Source organism: Mus caroli, unplaced genomic scaffold, assembly GCF_978045245.1.
Source record: "Mus caroli unplaced genomic scaffold, Mus_caroli_1 scaffold_7, whole genome shotgun sequence".
Lineage (NCBI taxonomy): Eukaryota > Metazoa > Chordata > Mammalia > Rodentia > Muridae > Mus > Mus caroli.
In genome coordinates, this window is record NW_028227262.1 from 32513556 (window position 1) to 32535613 (window position 22058).

The window sequence follows — 22058 nt, forward strand, 5'->3', positions numbered from 1 at the left end:
TACATGATCTGTTCTCTTGATTTTCTAAGCAGTGGCTAGTTGTCCTACCTACTGCTAATAGGGAGTCTATTCCAAGATGGCCCCTTAGTCTCCTTCTTTATATTGAAACTTGTAAAGGATCTTTAAAAAAAAAATGTTATTTTCATTTTCTGTGTCCTTTTTCTGGGCTTTTTATTTTAGAAAATAACATAACCATTATCTGGAAAATTATCTTTTAATCTTCTGATTAAAGATTGCTTAATTATAATACTGTTTGGCTAGCTGCATGGTTTTTTTTTTTTCTTTTAACTGTAGTGTTTCTATATTTCTGCATGGATATATGATACAAAGTTGTTTTCTTTCTTTCTTTTTTTCTTTTTCCTTCCTTTTTTTTTTTTTAACATTAGGTAGGCATGAAGCCTCCATCTCTCAGCTGCATGCATTGTCACTCTTGAAGCAAATGCCTACCTAATTTGACAGTCTCGGTGTGTTTAAAATTTTTTGAGTTTGCAAATAAGCTTATTAAGCTTACTGATGGAGCCTTCCGGCAGTGAACAGTTATATGAGGACCCTGATCCTGGAGGCAAATCCCAAGATGCAGAAGCCAGGAGGCAGACAGAGTCAGAACAAAAGTTATCTAAAATGACCCACAATGCTCTGGAGAACATTAATGTGATTGGCCAAGGCTTGAAGCATCTCTTCCAGCACCAGCGCAGGAGGTCTTCAGTGTCTCCGCACGATGTGCAGCAGATTCAGACAGATCCAGAGCCTGAAGTGGATCTGGACAGTCAGAACGCATGTGCTGAGATTGATGGTGTCTCCACCCATCCCACAGCTCTGAATCGTGTTCTCCAGCAGATCCGAGTGCCACCCAAGATGAAGAGAGGGACAAGCTTGCATAGTAGGCGGGGCAAATCAGAAGCCCCAAAGGGAAGTCCCCAAATCAACAGGAAATCTGGCCAAGAGGTGGCAGCTGTAATACAGTCAGGTCGACCCAGGTCTTCATCCACAACTGATGCTCCTACCAGCTCTTCTGTGATGGAAATAGCTTGTGCTGCTGGTGTGTGTGTACCTGGAGAGGAGGCAACTGCAGAACGGGTAAGTCTGTTAGATTTCTGTTAACTTGCTGTTTTGACAGGCATGCACATGCACACACATGACAAATGACCAATCTGATTTTTAAAGTAGTATTTTAGTTTTAGTTAGATTTTTTTTTAATTTTATAAAATGGGTCTAGTGCTTTGCACTTGTAATTCCAGTGCTTGAAAGGGGAAGGATCAAGAATTGGCTGTTTGAAACCAAATATCTTTTAGGCCAGAGTGTACAATGTGAGACTATGTCTCAAAAAAAAAAAAAAAAAAAAAAAAAAACCTGAAACAGAAAAGAATTCAGTTTTATTTGTACCACTGTGCAAAATAAGTCTTTGACATGATGATAGAGATTGAATATGATTAGAACAATCATGGGATGTTGATCATTAAAGGTTCTGCATTTTTGTTTTTCATGTTTGTATGGAGGGGCATATCACAGAGAGTGTGTATATGCCAGAAAAGAACTGGCAGGCGTTTATGCTCTCCTTCTGTCATATGACTTCCAGGAATTGAACTCAGGTCATCAGTCATCTCATGGTGGAAATATCTCTTGTAGTTCAAACTAGCCTCAAACTTACTGTGTAGCAGAGGACAACTTAGAAGTTCTAATCCTCCTGCTTTTAATTCCCAAGTCCTAGGTTTTTGGTTTGTTTGTTTGTTTGTTTGTTTGTTTTTGATAGAGGGGTTGGGTGGGGCTTTTTGTTTGTTTGTTTGTTTTTCAGGACAGAGTTTGGCTATGTAGCTCTGGCTATCCTGGAACTCACTCTGTAGACCAGGCTGGCCTCAAACTCAGAAATCTACATGCCTCTGCCTCTGGAGTGTTGAGATTAAAGGCATGCACCACTACCACTCAACCCAAGTGGTAGGATTTTAACCCTGGATTACCATATCAAGTTGATCCAGTGCTGTGGATTAAACCCGGGCCCTTGTATATTCTAGACAAGCACTTTAACAACTCAACTACCCAGCCCAGTGGTTCTGGTTTTCCTTTTTGTTTACTAGGATCAATTTTTCCCTATTGAAAAACCTTTTTAACATACTCAAACTATTTGTTACAAATGTATTAAATTAGTAGTCTCATCTCCACATATGTCTGTAATACAGATGGGCAGAATAAACTTGGTCAGTTCACATCAGTTAGAGGATCATCTTTAAATGAGTTCACAAAAGCAATTTTTCTCAAAAGTGCTCCGTACTCAAAATTTAAAAACTAAATGTTTTGAACTCTAAAGAAATGTGCTCAATGTAAAAAACTTTGAAAATGTAGAAAGGAAAAGAAGAATAAAAGTAGCTCTTGAGAAAATTTTAGTAGGATTTGTTTTTTTAATATAGTACTTGCATTTGAAAAACAATTGAGGAAATGAAAAACCTTTTTTTCTCAGTATTATTAACTTTTAAAGTAAAACCAGAAACTCATTCAATAATGAGTTTTTTAAAACTGTAACTCTGTGATTTTTCTTTTTTTTTTTTTTTTTTTTTTTTTTTTTTTTTTTGGTTTTTCGAGACAGGGTTTCTCTGTGTAGCCCTGGCTGTCCTGGAACTCACTCTGTAGACCAGGCTGGCCTCGAACTCAGAAATCCTCCTGCCTCTGCCTCCCAAGTGTGATTTTTCTATATCACAATTTCACTATAAATTTTTACTGATTATATAATACTGTGATATACCTTGCTGTAATATTTTAGTTTATTCATCATTTTATATATTAGAGAATATGAAAATACATTACAATATAGTTGTCTTAAAAATAATACTTGAAATTAAGAGTTAGGAGTGGACCTTATGGTATTTAATGACATTCAAAATGATAGCTGCTATTCATTTATTTGCTTATAATGTTGCAGGAAGTATGTTTAAACACATGTAATTTTCTCTTTGATGTTCAAACAGCCCTATACTTGGCTTTGATAGCTTGTTTTTTTCATTGTTGTTGATGAGACAGCAGAAACATAGGAAGTTAAGAATGCTCATGGTTTCATAACTAACTTGTTTCACAACCAGAAAGTTTCAGAGCTTACGTAATCTTATTTATTTATTTATTTATTTATTTATTTATTTATTTATTTATTTATTTATTTATTTGAGACAGATCTCACTGTGTAGCCCTGACTGGCCTGGAACTCACTGGAGAACAGGCTATCCTTGAACTCACAGAGGTCCACCTGCCTCTGCTTCCTGAGATTAAAGGTGTCTGACACCACACCCAGCCTTAGATGGGTATGTTTTCTAGCTACTGTATTCTGTGTACAAGAATGTCATAGTTTTTCTTTCTGTAATTTATAAAAGTTATATATAATGAGTATAAGTTATTTTATAATAAAATATTAGCAAATGGCATTTAGTTATGAAAATTTAGGTGGTTTTATTTTAGACCCTTTGATTTTTTAAAAAAATTGGCTGTTTTATAAAATTGGCTCAATTTTAATAGTTTGCATTTATAGTTCTTCCATAATATTTTTGATAATTCTCTGATCCTTACCTATGAACACACAGAAAATGCTTTTGGGCTCTATATATGGAGTTTACATGCACATATGCCCGCACCCAATCTGGGTTCTAGAGTTGGGGGTTTGAACTCAGGTCCTCAAGGTTGCACAGGAAATATCCTCTACCCACTGAGCAATCTCTCCAGTCCTTCTACCAGAAATACCTTAGAACATACATGGCTATGGCCACAGATAAGCTTATAAAGATTCAAAATGCTAACACTCGAACTTCAACAAAATGTCAATACTACCCATAGATCAAATTCTTTTGAGTATATATGTGGAGCTCCAAGGTCTATGTTGGATCTCTTAATCAACCAATCTTTTCTTATAACAAAGACTTCATTTTAAGATTTAATCTTAGCTAAGAGGCCCAAAAGCAGTACAAATACTTAGTTGCTCCCTGGAAAGCTAGGACTATGTAAGTTAATTCTTTATACCTCAGATAGAATAAGCAGAACTTCAGGATACATAGAGAAAAAATTAATATACATAACTAAATTTAAAAAGTTTTAGCTTAGGAAAAAAGGTCTGAGCAATGTGAGTGGGAAGCTAAATTAGTTTGATAATGTGATTGGAAATAGAGAAGTACTAGGATTTTCTGAAAGGGACTTGCATGTTGAAAATTAGAGAGATTCTTCCTTGAGGGAGATAAATTTTCCTCTTCTTAGTATTTCTTGGTTGCCCATAGTTGTCTAGGGTTGAGATCCCTTCTATGTTAGTATGTCCATTGGTGGTGTTCAGGTCTTGTTTGATACAACTTCATGGGTCTGTCGATTCTCTGACATTTCTAGGAGAGTTTGAGCAAACTTCTAGCTTTTCTGATCTTTACAATCTTTCTACCTCCTCTTCTGATATGATCCCTAAGCCTATTCTATTACAGATGTAATTTGTATTGGTCACAATGTGATCTCTTGTTTTTTCTATTTTGATTGGTTGTAGTTTTCTGTAATAATCTGTCTCTTACAAAAATCTGTTTCTTTGAGCCGGGCATGGTGGCCCACACCTTTAATCCCAGCACTCGGGAGGCAGAGGCAGGTGGATTTCTAAGTTCGAGGCCAGCCTGGTCTACAGAGTAAGTTCCAGGACAGCCAGGGCTACACAGAGAAACCCTGTCTTGAAAAACCAAAAAGAAAAAGAAAAAAAAAGTGTTTCTTTAATGAGAAGTGAGAACTAAATCTATCTATAGATATAAGAACAAATATTTAGCATGTAGTTAGAAATTGGAAGAGCCCGCCTGATTGGTTATTTAATACCAAGTAGTTATCCCTGATATCATAGATAGCATAATAATACCATAGGTACCATTATATAAGCAGGTTGTGTTTAGGAATAAAGTGTATGTAATATATATAGTATCAGTAATTAACCATGAATTTGAGAGTAAAGGGGGGGTATGTGAGAGGGGTTAGAGGGAGGAAATGATATATTAATATTATAATAAAACCGTTATAAGTAAATTTTGAATTTTTTTTTGTTTTGTTTTTGTTTTTTGTTTTTCGAGACAGGGTTTCTCTGTGTAGTCGTGGCTGTCCTGGAACTCACTCTGTAGCCCAGGCTGGCCTCGAACTCAGAAATCCGCCTGCCTCTGCCTCCCAAGTGCTGGGATTAAAGGCGTGTGCCACCACGCCCGGCCCGAAAATATTTTTTTACTAGTTTTATTCATAATGGAATAACACAGGAGAAAATCTAGCTAAGGTTTCAGAGAGCTTAGCTGTGAGGTGACGGTCATGAAGCACAATTGTTCCTATGGGAAAAGCCACTCTAAATTTCAGTTAGAAGGAAATGGTATATATGAAGATTGACACTGTAGGCCAAAAAGCCATTCTTCCAATATCTTGTTAGAGTGCTGTCTGTACCCTGTGCTACGTGCTACAGTGTAAACACATAGTAAGTGCAACAAGAATCTGTTCTTTACACACTGCTACTTTTACAAAATAGAAAGAAATCAAATCTTGCCATAAATTCTGAGAACAAACTAAGAGGGACACGAAAAGGTCAATGCAAATCTTGGATCTTCTAAAGAAAAAAATTTGAAGTCATTGATCCTCGTTATTGAAGTTGAGAATTCACTATTTTGTTTTAGAATTCTCTATTCTCTTTTCCCTTTTAGAGACAAAATTAAGAGATGTACTATTTGTATTAGGCTGTAGTTGGGTGCTTTTTGGGATTCACTACTATAATATATATACATATTATATATCATTATATATATTATAATATATACTACTATATTATAGTAGCTATATTATGTTATAGTAGTATATTCACTACTATATTATATTATAGTAGCTTGGCTGTAACTGAAATATAAACAGTAAGTGTTTTAAGGGAGATATATGTGATAAGTTATTTCTTTGCCAGTGTAATGAGCCAGTTCAAGCCACATTATATTTTATTAAATGCAGGTTTATTGAGAAGCTTCTCAGGTTGTCCAGTTTACTGGCCCCAAGGACTGATCCAGGAAAGTCACCAGGGGGAGAAGTGGGGAAAGGGAAGAGAAAGAGAGAAATGGCACCACACAGAGAGAGGGAGAAGGAGATGTGGGGGGTGGGAGGGACCCAAACTATCTGGATTATAGGGAAGAGCTGCTGGGGAAAAGACAGCCCCAGCCCATGGGCTGGGAAGTTGGGGGCAGGGTATGCCAGGTAGGGACTGAGGAATGCTGGGAGAACCTGGAGGCCAAGTCGGCTTTGATATGTAAAATATGCACCTCAGTCTCTTGTCCCAGGGTTCAAAGCCAAACAGTACCTGTTAAAGAAATTGCTAGAATAGTATCAGTTAACCAATAAACTAATCTAGTAAACCAGTGTTTTGTGCAGGGAAAAAGTAGAAAGGGTGATTCCTGTTGCTGTCCACTAGGTGGGGTCCTAGGCCAATACAGGAGGAGAAGACAAGAACTAGGGAATGAGATTTAGGAATGGAGCATATGCTCTTGGAAATTGAATTGACTTGATTACTATAGCTGGGGAACAAATAGTAGAAGATGTAGAATTTGACAATTGAAATGGGAAAAGGTAAGGAAGTTTAAGCAATAAGATTTGCTTAGAAACCTTAAGGAAGTACTATTTATTTTCCCAATTAACATTGGAAAAATGCTGTGTAGTTTTTATAAACTCTAGCAAAGATCTTTATATTCTGTATATTTAATATTGTTTGGATTGTTGATACCTACAAGGTAATGTTTTATAGACAGTTAATAATACCGACTAGAAAAGTGGCCATAAATTAAAAATGAAAACATAATTTTGGTCTCTTACAACTGATCACCAAGTCAAGTAATTTTGGGATTGTTAGTCTTTAGCCCTTAGAGCTGGAGTGTGTAGTTACATCCTTTGCAGACAAATTTAAAGTAATGTAATGTGAGTGTGGTGAGGTCAGGGAGTTGGCTTAGTGGGCAGAAGCACTTGGCTGTACAAGCCAGACAACTTGAATTCAGATTCCAGAACACACACAGAAAGCCAGTTGTGGTAGGGCACATGTGTAATTGCAGTGTTACTGTGGTGAGAGGCTTGCTGTTCAGTGTGTCCATGGTGGTCCCAGAAGACTTTGTTTAAAGAGCTAGAGAGATGACTCAGCAGGTAGGAGCACTTGCTTTTTGCAGGGGGCTCAGGTTTCCAGCACCCACTTCATGGGTCACAACCACCTGTCTCTCCAGTTCCAGGAAATCTAACTCCATCTTCTGTCCTTCAAGAGCACAATGCAAGTGAGTTACACAGAAATGCATGAGTCAGAATAGTCATACATGAGCCGGGCGTGGTGGCACACGCCTTTAATCCCAGCACTCAGGAGGCAGAGGCAGGTGGATTTCTGAGTTCGAGGCCAGCCTGGTCTACAAAGTGAGTTCCAGGACAGCCAGGACTATCCAGAGAGACCCTGTCTTGAAAAAAACAAAAAACAAACAAAAAAAAAGAATAGTCATACATAAAATCAAAATAAATCAATCCTTTTTTTAAAAAAAAAGTCAGTCTTTCATGTGGTTATTTGATTGGAAGTAAAAGAAGAAGGTGTTACTGACTTTGATAAATGAAAAGGAAGACATGACAGTGGATATCAGTGAAACCTAAAGAATCTTTAGGATATACCTGAGAAACTTACATCCCAATAAATTGGAAAATATGAAAGAAATGAGTGAATTGTGCAAAGCTTAACATCATAGGTAGATTTGTTATATGTTTGTTTTTCAAATCTGAATCATGTTTCTTATGTTCAGAAACAGCAAAGTTTTTTTTTAAGATTTATTTATTATTATACATAAGTACACTGTAGCTAACTTCAGACGCATCAGAAGAGGGCATCAGATCTCATTATGGGTGGTTGTGAGCCACCATGTGGTTGTTGGGATTTGAACTCAGGACCTTCGGAAGAGCAGTCAGTGCTCTTACCTGCTGAGCCATCTCACCAACCCCAGAAACAGCAAGTTTTATGATGAAGATTAATATAAAGCAAATTGGAGTCCTTTCTTTAAGTTTTGATCCATTCGTAGTAGTGCTTGCTTATAATCAATTCCAGCTCTGGGGAGGCTAGGCAAGAGGATCCAAGTTGGAAGTTGGCTCAGCTTCTATAGAGAGACCTTGCATGAAAACAAACAAAAAATTAAATTTAACCTATTATCCTTTATCCTAAAAAGTAGTCCTAGCCGGGTGTGGTGGCGCACGCCTTTAATCCCAGCACTTGGGAGGCAAAGGCCGGCGGATTTCTGAGTTCAAGGCCAGCCTGGTCTACAAAGTGAGTTCCAGGACAGCCAGGGCTATACAGAGAAACCCTGTCTGGGGGTGGGGGTGGAGGGTGGGGGAGTAGTCCTATGCTTTAGGGTAAAGGGACCTCTAAAGGAATTTAACATGAGTGTGGTTTCTGTTCACAGTGCCTTGGTCCTTTGTCATAACCTTGAGTTTTAAAAGCTAGAAGGAAAACTAGCTTCCCAAGGAGATCACCATTCTTATTATCTAGAACACTGGCAAAGCCTCACTTTAAAGAGACAAACCATGCTCAGACATTAAATATAAGACAATCTCTAGAATAAATTGTTTTCCTTAGTGATCACAGCATAACTTTCTTAAGAAAAACAGGCAGCTTTGGCAAGTTGGCACAGAAGTGAACTTAGCAAAGTGTGTATTTCAGAAATTGACAAATATGTGTTAAAATTTTACTTGGTTGTTACATCAGCATGACCTTTGATCTCACTGGTCAATTTAAGCAGATAAGATTTCACTTTTGAACCTTGACATTTAAAAAGTCATAATTACTACACATTTTACATTAATGTGTGCCTCTTGCTTTGTGTATAGGTAAGACTTTGAAAATATCTCTTACAGTCTCCTGTCTCTGCCCACCCCCAGTCTCTCCAGAAGAGCGCTGGCATCCACCACATCTAGCCTCATGTGGGTTGTGAGGTTTGCAGCAGAGGCTTAAGTCTGCTGAGACATCTCCCTAGCTACAGAGTTACTTTTAATACTATAATTAAAATTTGAGTAGTGATGTTGCATATGCTTATATTTCTAAAGAAATTAACAAAGGGTTATTTAGAATGTCTAAAATCTATCTTATTTACTGTGATGACCAGCTAAATAAGTAGTGTTTGTGAAGGTATTTATGCATTGTGAGTATGGATGGGTGTGGAGAATTCATATCGAAATCTCATGACACAATACATTTCAGAGTTATACTAAGAAATGGTAATGAAGGCAAAATCCATACCTATGTAACTTTATTAATATGCCTTGACAATATTGACTTTTAACAGGCCATTCAGTGATCAAGCTTTTCCTGATATAGTTGGTATATTATTTTCTAAGGTTATTTACCTGCCCATAGCCTCTCTTAAAATTATATAAGTAGGGCCTGGAGACATGACTTAGGAGTTAGGAGCCCTTGCTGCGGACACAGAGTAGTAAGTTCTGTAAAACATGGGCTGATGCAGCGGCGAGGGAGGCCTTAGCAGGCCCATGCTGAGGCATCCCCCTGTAAGGTACCAGCTGTACAACTGGGTTAGTATAAAATGAAGTTTATTTTGGAGCATGGGAAGTAGGGTTGAGAATGGAGTACAGGCGGAAAAAGAGAGGGGACAAAGAAGAACAGGGAGAGGGAGGGGGGAGAAGGAATTGGCCTGCCATGAATTCATGGAGCTAAGGGGGAAAGGACAAGAGAGGCCAGAGAGGGAGGCCAGAGAAAGAAACGGATCAGAGAGAGGGAAAGGGTGGCCGAACAGTCTTTTTATAGCAACCATGGCTGTGCCTAGAAGAAATGTGTAACACAGGGGATCTAGGCTTGGTTCCTAGCATCTACATGGCAGTTCACAACCCTCCAAAGCTCCAATTCCAGGGAATCCAACACTGTCTTATTATCTCCACATGGAATTAGTCATACTCTTGATACACAGATGTATATGCAGGCAAAACAGAATAAATAAATCTAAAAAAAAATTTTTAATGAGTTAATTAGGATTTAGGGAAAAGTCAAACTTCTTCATGACCAGAGTGCTAGTTGAACAGTGGGTAAGTTCTTGCTGCTTTTTCCATAGCACAGATAGTTTAATATTGGCTGGTTTTTATTGTGCATCTAGAATAGACAGTATGTTCTAAGTTCAGAAGCTATGGAAGATCTTAAAAAGAAGTATATTGGCAAAAAATTAAATGAACTACAAACTAATTTTCCTAAAACAACAAAAAAGTAAAATATTGATCTTAAGTAATTGGCATAAGGTTTGAGACATGATAGTTACTTTATAAAAAGAAACTTAGATAAAATGGAAAACTCTGTTTCCAATTTGTTCTTCTATCTACAATCACAAAGTCACAGTGAAATGCCAGAAAGCCACTACTCCTTCTCCTCAAACGATGTGTATATGTAGAAAATAGACTATTGTTGGCTGATCTGTTTTTGTTCTTTATATCTAAATACTCAACCAACTGCACTACAATATATAATCAATGGGATGGGGGGGGGACACCTCAACTTCCATGATTTTTTAATTTGTTTTGTTTTTGTTTTTTTGAGACAGGGTTTCTCTGTGTAGCCTGGCTATCCTGGAACTCACTCTGTAGACCAGGCTGGCCTCCAACTCAGAAATCCATCTGCCTCTGCCTCCCAAGTGCTGAGATTAAAGGCAGGTGTGCCACCACCGCCCGGCTTCCATGATTTTTTAAGCCTTCACCCTTTATACTTCAATTTTTGTTCTATGGTAGGTATGTACAAGAAAAAGTTCTATGTGTATAATTTGTAACTAAGCATAAAAGTTTTAGAGATATTTGAATTGGCAAGTAAGTGAATTTCAGTCTATAGAGATAAGACTTTTATCTTTCTCTTTTGAGTATTAAACATCATACATAGGATCCTACCCGTAAGACTAAGATTGTACTGGCTAGTTTTATGTAAACTTACCACATGCTAGTCATTTTTAGAAGATAGAACTTCAATTGAGTAGATGCTTCTACCAGATTGGCCTGTGGGCAAGCTTGTAGTGAATTTAATTAATTACTGATTGATAAGTATTGGAGGGTCCAGCCAATTTTGTACAGTGCCACTCCTAGGCTGATGGTCCTGGCATGTATAAGAAAGTGTGTTAAGCAAGCCATGGGGAACAAGCCAGTGAGCAATATTTCTCCATAGTCTCTGTATTAGTCAGGTTTCTCAAGCGTCACAGAACTTATGGGATGTCTCAATATATTAAGAGAATTTGTTGTGATTGTGAGGTAGTCCAGCCACCCCAAAAATGTACCCCAGCTGTGAGTGGGAAATAGATTCCAACAGATGTGTTGGCAAGTAAATGCAAGCAGGTGAAGAAGAGCAAATCTTCCTTCTCCAATGTCCTTATGTAGGTCTCCAGCAAAAGGTGTGGCCCAGATTAAAGGTGTATACTACCACACCTGGATCTAGGACTTGTTTTGTCCTAGGCAGACCTTGAATTCACAGATCTCCTTCCCTTGTTTCCTGGGGTTAAAGGTATGTACTACCTTGCCTGGGCCTAAGCTTTTTGTAACCACTGTGCCTCAAGATCTCAATGCTAAGATCCAGGTCAGAAATTTGTGTCTTCCAGATTCAAGATCTGGATCACAGGTGAGCCCTCCAATTCTGGATTGTAGTTCATTCCATATATAATCAAGTTGACAACCAAGAATAGCCATTACAATCTACCCCTTGTCAATCTGACACAAATAATATTTCATGTCCACATGCAACAATAACAAGGTCATCATGAATACGCTTAACATAATGTAACTATTCCTTGTACAATCGCAAATACATTTGTAAATTTACAATGAGGCAATGTCCTTTGCAAACATTCTTTTAGTATCTCAACATAAATACCAATTAATGTTAAAGAAATTGGAAGAAAGCACAAAAAGCTTATATTATACAAATGTGTTCTTAACAAAATAAAACAGAAGCATTTATATTACTTTAAAATCCTCATTTCTGCAATTGGTCACGTGGCCTTAGCTGGTATTTATAACTACCTTCCTCTATTACCCATTCTGTATGTCCTCCACCCTCTGCAAGCACCTCAGCAGGTCTTGGCTCTTTTCCTGGAGGAGTGACCCATACCTTCATTCCTGATAGGTCTGTGTTCTTTGTCACCCTGCTTGGATTAGGCTGTTGTAGTTTCCCATTGACTTTAATCACAGGACATGATAGTACTAAGAGACACCCTAAGGGATCTCCTGCACTCCAGACATCATCCTGCTTACCTCCAGTGTGAAGAGGCAATCCAATTTCCCCATGGTAATAAGGATCTATCACCCCTCCTAACACTGATATTCCTTTCTTATCCTGTTGGTTTAAGGACATAGAAGCCCAAAATGCCCATGGGGAAGTCTGAGCTTCCAGTTCAATAGAATGTTTGTTGTGGCTGCTGGTAGGAGCACTCCCTTTTCTGGAACCAAAACTTCTAGGCAAGCAGAACCTAGGGTTGTGGGGACAGGAAGCGAAGATTTTTCTAGAGGGTCACTAGGAGTGATAGTAAGTAGAACTATTCCCTTTTCCACACCTTGATTCCTGAACCCATGGATCCTGGCTATGGGAGAAACTGTACTTTATATTGAATGCTGATTCAAAGCATATACTGCCTTCTGAAGAACACTGCCCCAGCCCTCCATTGCTGCTGCCACCTAATTAGTGCTGTAACAGTGTCTTCAAGCAGAGTGTTCTTGTTTTGGTTTTTTCGAGACAGGGTTTCTCTGTGTAGCCCCGGCTGTCCTGGAACTCACTCTGTAGACCAGGCCGGCCTCAAACTCAGAAACCCACCTGCCTCTGCCTCCCAAGTGCTGGAATTAAAGGCGTGCGCCACCACTACCTGACCATAACTGTGTCTACAAAAGGCCATTCTATCTTTCTATCAGACCAGTTGCTTCAGGATGGTAGAGAAGTAACATACATGGTAAGCCAGTGGGTTCTATGATCATGGGCCCACTGTTGCACTTTTCTGGCTGTGAAATGAGTTCCTTGGTCAGAAGCAATACTATGTGGAATACCAGGACAATGGATAAGGGATTTTGTAAGTCCACAGATGGTGGCTTTGGCAGAAGCATTACGCGCAAGAAAGGCAAATCCATAACCAGAATAAGTATCTACTGCAGTAAGAACAAAATGTTGTCCTTTCCACATAGGAAGTGGTCCAATGTAATTAACTTGCCACCAGGTTGCTGGCTGGTCACCTTGAGGAATGGTGCCATATCTGGGGCTCAGCATTGGTTTCTGCTGTTGGCAGATCTGGCATTCAATAGCCGCCGTAGGCAGGTCAGCCTTGGTGAGTGGAAGTCTGTGTTGTTGAGCCCAAGCATAACCTCCATTTCTGCCACCATGGCCACTTTGTTCACATGCCCATTGAGCAGTGACAGGGATGGCTGGGGGAAAAAGGCTGACTGTCCACAGAACAGTTTGTCTTATCCACTTGATTACTGAACTCCTCCTCAGCTGAAGTCACCATTTGGTGAGCATTTACATGGGACACAAATATCTTCACATCCTTTACTCTTTTGTAAAGATCTATCCACATACTTTTTCCCCAAATGTCTTTCTCACCAATTTTCCAATTGTGATCTTTCCAAGTCCCTAACCATCCAGCCAATCCATTGTCTATATTCCCGTGAGTCAGTGAACAGTCGTACATCTGGCCAGTTCTTCCTCCAAACAAACTGTAATACCATGTGTACTGCCTGAAGTGGTGCCCACTGTGAAGATTTTCCTTCACCTGTATCTTTCAGGATTGTCCCAGAAAGGGGTTGTAATGCTTCAGCTGTCCACTTCTGATTGGTGCCTGCCTAATGTGCAGAGCCATTGGTAAACCAGGTTCTAGTCTTCTTTTCTTCAGTCAGCCGACCATAGGAAACACCCCATGAGGCTATAGGCTCACTCTTGGCAGCAGATGACATTGTAGCAGGAGTAGAAACTATAGGGATTTGAGCAACTTCTTTATGTAACTTGCTTGTACCTTTAGGACCTACTTAGGCCCTATCATGTATATACCACTTCCATTTGATAATAAACTGCTGCTGTACCAACTCCTGTCTTAGGGTTTTTGGGTTTTTTTTTTTTAAGATTTATTTATTATTATACATAAGTACACTGGAGCTGTCTTCAAACACACCAGAAGAGGGTGTCAGATCTCATTATGGGTGGTTGTGAGCCACCATGTGGTTGCTGGGATTTGAACTCATGACCTTCTGAAGAGCAGTCAGTGCTCTTTCCTGCTGAGCCATCTCACCAGTCCTTAGGGTTTTACTGCTGTGAATAGATGATACCATGACCAAGGCAAGTCTTACAAAAGACAACATTTCATTGGGGCTGGCTTATAGGTTCAGAGGTTCAGTCCATTATCATCAAGGTGGGAGTATAGCATCTAGGCAGGAATGGTACAGGCAGAACTGAGAGTTCTATATCTTCGTGTGAAGGCAGCTAGTAGAAGATTCACTTCCAGGCAACTAGGATTAGGGTCTTAAAGCCCACACCCATAGTGACACACTTACTCCAACAAGGCCACACCTCTTAATATGTCACTTCCGGAGCCAAAGATATACAAACTAACAAAGCCACTGCTTTGTTGGATGAATGCATTATTCTAACAGAAGATCATTCCCACCTTCTCTACATGCATCTGATTTCTAGAACTTCAGTTAAATGGAAACCTATTAGAACATGCATAACTCTTTAGAGCTCACATGGTTTATTAATTTTAAAAAACACACATAAATTTGTAAGACCACTATGCAAATGGATGTTGAAACACCCTTTTTATAGCCATAGGATAGAACAACTTGCAGGTTTCATTTCTTTCCTTCCACTAGGGGCTTCTACTATTGAAGTCAAATGGTCATGTTTGGTGGTAAGGACCTTTATCTGATGAGCCAGTTTATCAGCTTACAACTATATGTTCTTCTAGGCTGAGATATCCAAGTTTCCTAGTCCAAATTAGTTACTTTTCTCACTGATGTAAAAAAAAAAAAAAAAAAAAAAAAAAAAACTTATCAAAAACAACTAAAGGGAAAAAGGATATACTTGGGCTCACAGTTTTGCAGTGGTCAGTCCATGTTTGCTTTGCCTTGTATGCATAGGTAGAGTGTCATGGCTGCAGGAGCATGTGGCAAAAGAGCTTTTTATATAGGAAACTGAAAATATAACTAGATAGGAGGGGTTCAGGGTTATAATATACCTCAAAGGCTTGTTCTCTCTGACCTGTTTCCTTCATCTCCTAAAGTTTCCCACAGTCTTTTATACTATTCCATTATCTAGGCAGTAAACATTCCAAGCACAAGTCTGTAGGAAACAACATTTCATATTGAAATCATAGCCTGCTCCATGGAGCTGTTTGCTTTTTGTGGTGATACAAAGCACAAGAAATGGGTGTGTACATGGGTTTGTTATGTCAGTTTGACTGTCTATGACAAAACATTTCTCCATAATACAATGCTGTTCCATCTTCATTTTCCTTAGATGTCATAAACTCATTAGATTAATAGATTCTTTTAAAAATAAAAGGTGTCCTCTGAACTTGATTCAGTTTCTTGTCATGTAGAAGAGCACTAGTACTGTTTTCTACTGTCAGGAGGATGGCTTTGTGAGCCTGGGAATAAAGGTTTTTTCTGAGCCGATTAGAGCTAAGGTGAATGTAGGTCACAGTGTCACCTGCTTTGGATCTGCATGCTGCTGACGATATGTGAGTCTTTGTATTTTGCCCATGCTTTTTATGCCAGTGGATTTGCTGCACCAGAGAAGAGATTTATAGATTGGCAAGCAAATTCATAACAACTTTGACTTGTTTTTATTGTTACAAGGATTTTTAGCTCGTGTATCTCATTAAATAAAACCAATACATTAAATTAGTTATCACATTTAGATATATGACTCACATCTAGTGTGTCTAAGTAAAATTTTTGAGTAATTTTTTTTTTTACTGTTTTAGTGGAAGAAAATTAAATAAGAAAAAAATTAAGTTACTTTTGGAAACCCCTTCCAACCCCCCCCCCCAAATCTTGTAAAAGGTGGTGTAATTCAGAGGAAAAGATCAAAAGTCATTATACTTGTGTATTTATGAATAGTTTAAGCATTCATTTTTCTGTAAACAGTGTCTTTATCTCTTTCCTTTAAGATTTACACGCTGTTTTTTCTTTCTTTGTCTTAGTTTGTATCTTGCATCATTCAGTGTGTATGGTGCCACAGTTCTATGTTATTCTAGTACCATTTAAAGAGTCAGATGACGTTCTGAAAAGCTTTGACAGAGGAAAACTGAACTGTGGCCCTAAGACCAGTGGAGCAGGTTGGCCACAGGGACAAGTAGAAGCTGAATGTTAAAACTTGTTTGCATGTGCACCTTAGTACTTCAGAGAGTTATTGAAACTAATTAGTTTAACATTCTTTTTTGCGGCCAGGCAGTGGTGGTGCATGCCACTTGGGAAGCAGAGGCAGGCGGATTTCTGAGTTCGAGGCCAGCCTGGTCTACAGAGTGAGTTCTAGGACAACCAGAGCTATACAGAGAAACCCTGTCTCGAAAAACCAAAAAAAAAAAAAAAATAATAATAATAATAATAAATAAATAAATAATTATTTTTTGCTTTTCAAACTAGGAATATAAAGCAGTCTGTATGTTAATAGATTGTTTTTATTTTATTTTCTGTGAAAGAATTTCCACAGGCTTATTTATTGTTCTCTAGATTTCAGAATGCTCACATACAGGTATTTCTGCTGCACATCTGACTTCAGGGAAAGTGTATTTTCATTAATATGTTTATCACTACAAAATACTAAAAAAGGAAATTAAGTCTCTGCAGAGTTTCAGAAATTAAAATGAGAATTTCTTTGACTCACTTCCCACTTTGTTCAGATAAAATGGTTTTTAACTTTGTTCTGGAATTTATCTAAAGAGCTTTGTTTATGCTGCTATTATCATTTCATTGAAGATGATAATTAACTATCTTCTAATTTATTTATTTATTTGAGACAGAATTTCTCTGTATAGCCCTGACTGTTCTGGAACTCACTCTGTAGACCAGGCTGGCCTTGAACTCAGAAATCCACCTGCCTCTGCCTCCTAAGTGCTGGGATTAAAGGTATACACTCTATTGCCCATCCTGACTTTATTTTTAAAGCAACATATTCTTATTTTATAAATTTGTTTTCTTTTGTCTTTGGGAATATTTTCTTTTGCTTCCTGTAATGTGTTTGTCTCCCCTTCTTAACCCATGTTTTAGTCTTCCATTGTTTGAAACCTGCCTCAAATATCTAGTCAATCATGGTTTTCTCCTCACACTTGAGAGATCCATTACATGGTGTATTTTTGGTGAGAACCTGTATGATAATAGATTTTGTTATGGCATAATTAGACCAATTTTTTGTTTTGTTTTCAGACCCTTGAGTTTTATCATCTATAGGTCCTTTCTTGTTTTTTCTTCATTTAACCCTTCACGTTTGTGTTTGAGTGGCTGTTGTGATGGGCCTGGATGCTTGTGTTCTAGAAGACTAGGAGAGACATTGAAATTCCCAGTTTGTGGTTCAATTCCATTGTCTTTACTTTAGCCCTCAGCAGGATTAGAGTCAGCCTAGAATCCTTCTGGTTGGTTGATTCAGTCTCATTACATTGCAGAGCCCTGACCATTAGGCTTAGTGTGTATTAAAATATTGAGTTGGTATGTTTAACCATTTGAATCAGCCCTGCTGTTAAAGCAGCCTCATGTGCTCCCAGTCCTCAACACAGGATTGTAGTTTGGGTACAGTTGGCCGGCTTCTTGTTGTTTTCCACTGTAGCACCTGCTAAGTATCTATCTGACTCAAAAAAGCTGAAAGCAAGGTTTATTGTTTCACTGTGTACATTCATTTCATCTTCCCAAGTTTTGTTGACTTCTCTTGTTTATTGCTATCTCCTTTCCAGTCTGCTTTGCCTTATAAGTTTATACCTTTCACTAATCAATATTAGTAATAATTGAGATAATCTGAGCAGTCCTATGTTTAGTCCATTACTTTCCACTTAAGGAAATAAGTCTTTCTTTTCTTTTCTTTCTTTTTTCCTTTTTTCTTTTTCTCTTTCTTTCTTTCTTTCTTTCTTTCTTTCTTTCTTTCTTTCTTTCTTCCTTCCTTCCTTCCTTCCTTCCTTCCTTCCTTCCTTCCTTCCTTTCTTTCTTTCTTTTTTTTTTTTTTTTTAATTTTAAACAGAAATCTGGCCACCTCTGCCTCCCAGGTGCTTGGATTTAAAGGTGTGCACCCCCCCCACCACCACCATACTTAGCTTTAAAGGACTCTGTCACAAGCTTGTTCTTTCATTTCTTCTAGCAGCTACACCAGTATTTCTAGATAACTTGTTGATTACCTTCTTTCTACTAAAGAACTAAACTTGAATTCTCTTTGGTCTAGCATATAACAGAATATCTTACATTTTGATTGGGAATATTAAGTCATGGTTTTCTCTATATATATTTTAAGATTTATTTATTTATTTTATGTATATGAGTACACTGTAGCTGTACAGATGGTTGTGAGCCTTCATGTGGTTGTTGGGAATTGAATTTAGGACCTCTGCTGTTGCCAGTCAACCCCGCTTGCTCTGGTCAGCCCTGCTCGCTCAGGCCTAAAGATTTATTTATTATTAAGTACACTGTTGCTGTCTTCAGGCACACCAGAAGAGGCGCCAGATCTCATTATGGGTGGTTGTTAGTCACCATGTGGTTGCTGGGATTTGAAAATGTAAGATATTCTGTTATATGCTAGACCAAAGAGAAGAGAATTCAAGTTTAGTTCTTTAGTAGAAAGAAGGTAGTGCTTCGGAAGAGCACTCAGTGCTCTTAACCCTAAGCCATCTCCCCAGCCCAAGTCTGGTTTTCTCAATCTTGGCTTGGTGAAAGAAGAGTTAGAGGTTTTCTTTTGAGCAGTGTTCTTTTTTCTTGTCGCTAGAGCTGTTTATGTATTTTCTTCCTTAGGTCTGGCTTTTATTATATCTTATACTGTGATCCATATAAAATTGTCAGTAGTTAAGCTGTTCGGGCCTACAAAAATAAATCTTATGTGATCAGCTTTAAGAGTTAAATAGCTTAGCAGCCAAGTTAATAGACTACTCTGCCTAGTGTAGAAATTCATTCTGATCATTCACAGGAATATTCTAGTAGGAGGAAAGGTTGAGACAAATGGGAATTCTTAATGTTAAGGAAAGGGAAAGTTGTAATCCTCACTGAGTATAAAGCTATCTAAGCTAGAGCCATGTTAGAGTCCTGTGTGCAGCACAAGCTGCCCAGTGCCTGACAATGTGGCCACGGCACCATATTCCTTAATATTGGCTGCTAGGCTTATATAGGATTTAAGCAAATATCAAGGTAGCTGAAATCATAGTATTACTTTGTTTATTCTGCATTCGGTTTTTTTTGAATGCCACCCTGCCCTTTTTATTATAAACTAATCTGTATAGATTTTTTTTTTTACTTACATGTCTACCAGAGTACCATATGTTATGAATTGCGATGTGAGTGATGGAACAGTGCACTGATTTATCGTTCTATCCCTTATGTGATTTTCTTTAGCAAAAGAGCTTTAAAGTGTTTTGTTTGTTTTGTAGAAGTAAAACACACACTAGTAAAGGGACAATTATCTGAGTTACATTGTTTCTTTTGTTTTTTGAGACATGGTTTCTCTTTGTAGCTCTGGCTAGCCTAAACTCATCATGTAGACTAGGGTGGCCTTGAATTTAGAGATCTTCCTGCTGCCTCCTGAGTACTACTAGGATTAAAGGGAAGTGCAGTTATATCCAGCTAAGTTATGTTGTTTTTAAAGACTTGAATTATTTGGGGTCTTGTTAAGATAGAATGTAAGAATTAAGAATGTGTATTGTAATTGCAAAGTAATCACTCAAAGACACAATGAATAAGACTGCTTAATCAAAAAGAATTTAAGAGAAAAACAGATATGCTGGGTATGGTGGTGTATGGCTACAGTCCTTGTACTCTACTGAAGCTGGGACAGTATGATTGCCAGATATTCATTGCCAGCCTGGACTATGTAGCCAGACTGTCAAATTGAGAAGGATAAGGAGGAAGAGAGGAAAACAGAGAAGAAGAGAGGAGGCAAGGAGGGAGAACAAAACTAAATGATAGGAAATATACATCAGTTTTCCCTTGATGTTTGTAGGGGGAATTGGTTCCAGTTCTGTCATTTCTCAGGGACACTAAATTTATAGATGTTCAGGTCCCTTACATAAATGGTATATAGTATTTGCATACAGCTTATAGCCTTAGTATTGAATTCCTTTCTGCTTTCTTACAATATCTAGCACAGTATAGATGCTGTATAAATAGTTGGTACTTTGGTATTGTGTGACTAATAATGGAAGGAAGTTTATGTCTTAAGAAATTAGAATCTATTGCTTGATTAAACAGATAAGGACTGGTAGGTACTATGTAAACACTACCCAAAGAGAATCCATATAACTAGCACAGAATCAAACAAGCTAGACTTTAAGGAAAGAAATATAGGCTAAGTGTGGTAGTGCCTTTAATTCCAGCACTCAGGAGGCAGGGGTTGGTGGTTCTCTGTGAGTTCGAGGCCAGCCTGATCCACAAAGCAAGTTCCAGGACAGTGAGGGCTGTTACAGAGAAACACAGTCTCTAAATAAATGTCACTAAAGATATAGAACAAGCTTAAAATGCCAAAATGGCAGATCATTGCCCAAACTCTAACCATTCTCATGTGGTATTTGGGGAAATTCTTGTGGCCAGTTTTGTCATTTGCCACTCTGGAGATGTTTCTGTGGTGTAGAGGGATAGTTGTTTCTTTGTGTCATTAACTGTGATAGTGTTCATATTTAATATGTTGTGTGTCACAAGCAGTTGCAAAGGAGTACTGTGAAGAGTCTCAAGCATAATAACTTTAATGTTGTACTTAATCTTTAATAATTATTAATCCTTTTAAAAATGCTAAGTATAAAAAGAAAATTTAGGTGATGACTAAAAAGCTGATTATTGTTTATTTTTTGACACAAGATCTCACTCTGTAGCCCAGAGTGCCTTTGAATCCACTGTGTAGTCCAGGCTAACCTCATATTTGCTGCGATCCTCCTGCCTTAGCCTCCCAAGTGCTGAGAAATATATTATGACTGTATATGTGTATACATGTGTGTGGGTGCTGTCGTTTATACACGTACATGTGGAAGCCGAAGGTTGACAGCATCTGTCACACTTAATTTGCTGTCTACCTTATTATTTGCATTATTTAGTGTGTGTGTGTGTGTATGCACGGTGTGTGCCTATGCATACATGCTTAAATAACCATGGCACATGTATGTCACAGTGCACATGTGGAAGTTAGAGGACAACTGATGGCGGTTGGTTCTCTTTTTACTATATGGATTTTGGGGATAGAAGTTAGGTTTTTGAGTTTGGTGGTAAGCACCTTTACCGACTGAGCTATCTCCAAAGTCCTTTTTGGTTTTTGACAGTTATACTGATTTTTCATATCAGACAGCTCATTGGTCATTTCTTTGTGGATTTTGTTTTGTTCCTATAGTTGAGTAATGTTTCCCCCTTCTCTTCTAGGGATTTTGCTATATTGTGCAAATTTGCCTCAAATTTCTGGGCTCACCTTCATATACCTTATCATTCCTTTGCTGGGATTTGGGAATTTGTAGAGATAGACAACTCTCCCAATCTTTGTGTTCTGACTTTTTGCATAGAAGTGTTTTTTCCACAAAACAGGCTGGAGCCTCTCAATTTTTTTTCTGATTTCTTGCTTTCTCCTTTTATTATTTAAAACTGCAGCTCTAACATGCTAGTTTGCCAGTTTGGCTTCAAAACTCTTATGCCCTTTCTGAGTGGGTTGAGTTAGTTAATAAAAAAAAAAAAAAATGAGTTGGTCCTTTGGGTAATCAGCCAGATGTTAGTCATGGTCACACTGATTTGGATCACCCTGGTATTGTGTGCTGTGGGAAGGAAATACATCTTGTGTAGCCTCCATGGAGTAAGAAAAGCATACAGGTATATGGAGTGCAGGATAACTGTACATAATTTTGGAGCTCCCCTTTCCCAGAGAAAAGAAAATC

General features: G+C 38.2%; 1 protein-coding gene across 1 annotated transcript in view; it reads left to right on the top strand.

Moving 5' to 3' along the window:
- Positions 1 to 363: 363 nt before the first annotated feature.
- The window catches only part of Tmcc1 (transmembrane and coiled-coil domain family 1), a 136500-nt gene continuing 114805 nt past the window's right edge, over positions 364 to 22058 (top strand). Inside the window, exon 1 of the mRNA XM_021164597.3 lies at positions 364 to 1077. Coding sequence (XP_021020256.1) covers positions 514 to 1077 — 564 coding nt within the window. The 5' untranslated portion in view covers positions 364 to 513. The remainder of the gene's footprint in view (positions 1078 to 22058) is intronic.